The 5,844-nt window shown below is 27.4% G+C and overlaps 1 protein-coding gene across 1 annotated transcript; it reads right to left on the reverse strand.

The window, feature by feature from the left end:
- Positions 1-402: 402 nt before the first annotated feature.
- On the reverse strand, positions 403-5,461 carry LOC130803293 (ribosome-inactivating protein PD-L3/PD-L4-like). Its single transcript, XM_057667496.1, has 2 exons — positions 5,402-5,461; positions 403-1,613 (listed from the first exon to the last, which is right to left on the reverse strand). Exon 2 carries the CDS (start codon positions 1,591-1,593, stop codon positions 661-663), a length of 933 nt encoding a protein of 310 aa, XP_057523479.1. The 5' UTR covers positions 1,594-1,613; positions 5,402-5,461; the 3' UTR covers positions 403-660.
- Positions 5,462-5,844: the final 383 nt, after the last annotated feature.

The following is a 5,844-nucleotide window of genomic DNA, read 5'->3' on the forward strand; positions in this document are numbered from 1 at the left end:
AAAGTGCGTAAAAATAGCCTTTATTGGTTGTCAACGACCATTTGAAAGGTTTGGAGGTGTTACATACACCTCCATCAATTTCATATCCCTCCCTATATAGAGAAAATTAAGCTAGGGAATAAAAAAATCGAATATATGCTAGTCCATTTGTAGTCTAAGTCCGATCCATTGTACATAAACATGACCTCTTTCAAAATGGGTTCTCTAGTCATTGTCTAGTTTATTCGGCCAATAATAATATTTATCGTCTAACAAATAAATATTAATTATAAAGATGTCTGACTTATTCACCGTTATCATCTCTACTCTTCAATTGTATTTTGTCTTATTGGATAACTATAAATTCGAATTATCACTATATTAGTGGGGAGTAATTTTATTAGGATTGATACAGTATATATGTAATAGATATTGGGAAATTATTTCCACCAAAAAGTAATTTTATCATTAGCGATCCATAATTTTATCCATACATGAAAGGGTAGAGATAAAGCATGAAAAGATGGATAAAAAGTAAGTTTCTCTGAGGTTAGCAATTAAAGCCTTAGTCAGAGAAACATTATTATTATTATTATTATTATTATTATTATTATTATTATTATTATTATTACGAAATGAAGACCGAATACTTAACAGCTAGCTCGGCAAGCAGCTCCTGTCTCACATAAGTACAGATTCAAGAAAAGCAAGTCCATCATTATTATCGTCATTCAGAATATAATTGGTACTCTTGTACTTAAGAATACCTATTTCATCTTTAATCTCATCCACATTATTGTACACATCATCACCAACTTGAAGCGGTGGAGAAAACTCCTTGCATTCAGGTGCAGCATTATGAATAGCATTTGAAATTTTCTCCCATTCATCTTGAAAACTTACCGTTTTCAATTTCAAATCCTCTGAATTATCCCCTGCAACAATCGAGTTCTCCATAAGTCTAAATCGTGCAGCCTCAGCCACCATTTGAATCGCGATAAGTAAGAACTTAGCTTCTTTCTTGACATTATCATTCAATTCATCCGTTGTAACATTATACACACTTGTAATGGCTTCGTCTAAGCTAGCAATTCCGAGCATAAGATCTTCTCTCTTTACGCCTGCCGCCTTCTCAAGACTACTGTAGTCGCTCGCAAAGCTAGCTGTTCGTACTTCTGAATTTATAAACACGCTTTCCTTAATATATTGGGGAGTGTCACTAAAGTAATTTGCTCGAGTTTTTCCATTGTATTTCTTGCTGTCTTCGTAACCCCATACGTATAAATTTGTGACCTCTACGGCTAAGGTGACCCATTTTTTTTTACCAGTTTGAAGCTTAACGTAAACATAACCTTGTCCTCTTGGTTGCTTACTAGGTGTTGTTTTTAAGCCGCATGATCTAACATTGGATGTTATGGCATTGCGTAATCTGGTTAAGAATTTTGAGTAGCTTCTGAAACCATTTTTGAGTTCGAATGTGACTGTTCTGAAAGCTGTCAATTCACTTTCAAATTGTGGTTGTTGTTGTTCTTCGATGGCTAAACTTGGGGTAAGTAGTAGCATCAACATTAACGTACACCAACAAACACACACTGTTGCAATCCATGTCTTCATGCTTGTTTCTTTTTCTTGAGCTATAAATTTAAGCTTATGTTAATATATAATATATATTGAGTCTTGCAAAAGAAATTAAAACTAAAAAAATCGGCAGTCATATTTACCTTACCTACATAGGAAAATCCAAATTAGATGAACTATAAGGTAAATTAAATTATTTAAAGTTGAAAGAAAACTCTCACTTAAAAGGTCGAACAATTATAAAATTCTCAGTGTTTTGCCTTTAAACTCCACTCATTTATGCATATTTTCTTTTGAAGGGCTTTTAAGAGAAAATATACATAAAAGTATCATATTTCATCTTCTCATTATTTGTGATATCTATAACTATTACTAAAACAAAACACTGTTGTTGTCATTATTTTTTAAAATTGTTTACGTGTCACTTTTTCAATAAAACTTTTCCCTTTAAAACTCAATGATAATGTCATTGTATTTATTACTAATATTTATATGTTTGACTTTTTTTATTTTCTAATTACCAATATAATATTATCAATATTGATTGATTTTTTACTTTTTAGATCATTTCATTTAATGTATTAGAAAATTATATATTTTATTTTATTTTCCTTCAATTATTTATAAAATCTTTATAATGTTATTTATTAAATGAGTATAGGATATTTTGAGATGATTAAAACATAAAACCATCAATTTTGAATTTTTTTTAAATAAATATGTCAAAAAATTTAATAAAACCGTGCATCGAATTTCTTTTAAGGGCCTATCTGGATTTAAGGATTTGATTAAAGAGTAATTATTTTTGACTAGAGGTGTTCAAAACAGACTTGATGATCCGATATTTACCCGATCTTGAAATTAAATTTGACTTAAACCGACTTCAATTGAATTTAAAATAATGTAGAAATCAATATGGACACAAAACCCAATTTTAAACTGCCCGAAACACCTGACGTGAGTAAACACCTCTATTTTTTAACACACTTAGTCTAGAAGACTACAATAAGGGGTGAAATTGTACATGGGTGGTTTTTTTGTTGGTTTGGTATTTTTCAGTGATACTCTTCTCTTTAACAAAAACTCATTCATTCCCTTCATCTTCACCTTGGAATTCCCTCTTCAAATACTCAAGCATGAAAAAAAGAATTTATCATCAAATTGCATCTTTACTCTCTCTCCTCTCCCTCATATTTACTGCAATGTCACCATCAAGCTTGATTTGATTTCAAGTACAACAACATCGAAAATCTTCTTGGTAGATGCCATTCGTTTCCATTTGCTAAAATCACAAGTTTTTTGGTTTAGGGTTTATAATTGGGGTTTTTGGAGGAAAGAATTTAGTAATAAATTATGTTTCAAATAAATTAATTTATGAGAAATTAGGATTTTGTAGGATCCACTTTATGGTTTGAAACTCTTTTGAAATTGGATTTAATTTAAGTTAGTTTAGTAAAACTTTGCTTTGCATTTTGACTGCAAGAATGAAAGCCAAATTATATTTAGTATGTTTTGTTTTCTGCCAAAAACACATCAAGAATCGGATTTACACGTATGTGTATTTTGCATGATTGTATCTATGATCTATATATTAACTAATATCTTGAAATATTAAATTGAGAAAAGAAATATGAAATCGTTCAAGTTTCTTAACAAATGTTGTGTGTCTTGCTCTTACATAACTTTTTCAATAAATAATATGACTTGTGCTCTCCTGTAACTTCGTTTTCTATCTAACCGTTCAAGGATAATAATATCTATCAAAAATAGATTTAAGAAAATAACTTATGGAATGCTAATTGATTACTTTTTCGTCTTATTGAATTTACTACTGAAAATAATATGATATGTGAGAAAATATCACTTTAAATAGTAAATTCAAAGGGACGGAGGTAGTATTTCATATGTTTCTAAAATATTGCTAACAACAAGATATTTTACACATATTTAAAAGCTGTTTAGAGGAATAGAGAGAGTAATTATGAGCATAAACATGGAAAAAAATTAATCACATGAATTAAGTCTATTTTATGGCATTAGTAATCAGACAATTAGCGACATATAAGTCCAACAAATAAAAGGTAATTCAATCAAATCAATAAATATTACTACTTCCTAATAAGTCGGTCATATACAATATTTAAACCTTTAATATGTCTAATTGTGTTTAATTAAAAATTAAGAAAAATAATATTATTAATGCTTACATTGAGTCATATAAAACAAGATTTTACTTAATTATATTTTAACTTGTAGAATAAGAAAAAAAAATACAAATTAAAAGTGATAAGTCAGTAGTAATTAAAAATTCAATGGACCATTAGGTTGAACGGGAAGGTCCCATTTGGTTGAATAGGAGGGTCAATTAAGGAAAAGCAAATAAGTGTGACTCATTTATTAAAACATTAAAATTTTCCACCCTTTACATGAAACCAAAATCATAAAAGATAGAAAGAAATTCAAATGTCTAAAAATATAAAATAAATAAAAAATTAGACCTAATCGATTATAATGATTTTCAGATGTGCATATCAATTTCAGCAACATCTCCCTTGAAGTTTGAAGGTACGAATCACAATCATGCATAACATTTATGGATATATAATAAGTAGAAAGTAATAACGACCGTGAATTATTTATCTCATAGAATGAGTCATTATGGGCTTCCCCAAATATCATATCTAAGATAGATCATGTTTATCAAATTAAATAATATGTTTTGCAAATAACAATCAAATCCAACAACCAAATTAATTTATACTCGCAGAGCAAGCGATATTTTTTGACCAAATTAACAATAGTCATTGATTTTATTAGAAAATTAGTAAAAATTATACAAAATTGACATGTATTTTATGTTAAATGCACACATATAGGTAAATATATGCACTTACACGAGTGTTAAGCTAGTATTCCTAAGCTTCTACTTTTTATATGAATAGCGTTATCAAAATTTATACGCACTTACACGAGTGTTAAGCTAAATTTGTGCTAAAAAAGATTATAAAAATTAAAGTCGAACACGGCAAGATACATAATAGAATAAGTGTATCTATTTTTATGAGGTATGTATATAAAATATATTTGAGATGAACATTCATGTCAATCTTGATTGTATCGTTTAATTGCATAAAATATTATCACGTGCGTTATTATTTAAATCGTCTAATTGCAAGTTTTCATAAGAATTTTTTTATAATTTTTAGTTATATATAATTCTAAATATAAATAATTAAAATAACATATTAGAGTACGTATAAAGTCAAATATAGCTACTTAATAGATTGGAAATGGTACTACTTAAGATAGTCTGTGTGACTAATACTAAGTCCTACCATTATTTGGAAGAATTTATTCGGTTTAAAAAAGTAATACACCCTCGAATTCTATTCAAATGTGTTATTTTATGTTGCACAGTTAAAGATGCACTTATTTAACTAATATCTCTAATTATACATAAAATAATTATGAAAGTTTATATTAATAAAATCTACAAACTAAGACGAATCAAATAACATACTATTTAGCTATTTTTTGACTTATATATAAACAATTAAATACAAATTAAAAATGATTGGTTGATAATGTCAAATAAATAAAACAATTAAATACAAATTAGAATTATAAAAGTTTTTATTAGTAAAATTTAGGTAAAATGAATTCTAGTCTATAAAGAGTGCAATTTAATAAACAATATTGTACTAAATGACTGTGTTTTTTTCTTCGAAAGGACTAAATGATTGGTTAGTCCCGATTACAAATGGAGAAAAAAAAAATCAAAATTAATGTGAGCAAACATAAAGTACATCAATAAATTTGAAGACGACAAAGGTGAGAGACTTACGTCTTATGGCGATATCAAAGTCTTGAGAGAATGATTTTGATTAGAGTGCAAATGTTATGTATATACAATGGCTAGGAGGCCTCTATTTATAATAAAATTATTGTACTATTTCTCTTTTGATTTATTGTTTATTTCTTATAAATTAAATTTGTAAAAGAAATCTTTATAAATTATAACAAGTTCGTATTTATTCACATATTAAAAATAAATTTGGGGTTAGGTTCAATAAATTTTAGCAAAACTTACCAAGAATAATTAAACTTTTTATTGATTTTCTTATAATAATTCCAATTTTTAATTAATCATAAATAATTTATTTTTAGGGTTACTTACCCAAGATTATTATTGCTCAAATAATAATGACCAGTTTTTGCAGATAAATTGGTACCAAAAAAATGAAAAATAAAATCTAAAATCAAACATATTAAAAATTATTAAAAGTT

Source organism: Amaranthus tricolor, chromosome 2 (genome assembly GCF_026212465.1).
Source record: "Amaranthus tricolor cultivar Red isolate AtriRed21 chromosome 2, ASM2621246v1, whole genome shotgun sequence".
Classification (NCBI taxonomy): Eukaryota; Viridiplantae; Streptophyta; class Magnoliopsida; order Caryophyllales; family Amaranthaceae; genus Amaranthus; species Amaranthus tricolor.

Coding starts and splice junctions, on each gene's coding strand:
- LOC130803293 (XM_057667496.1), bottom strand. CDS start 1,593: ATGAAGACATGGATTGCAACAGTGTGTGTTTGTTGGTGTACGTTAATG.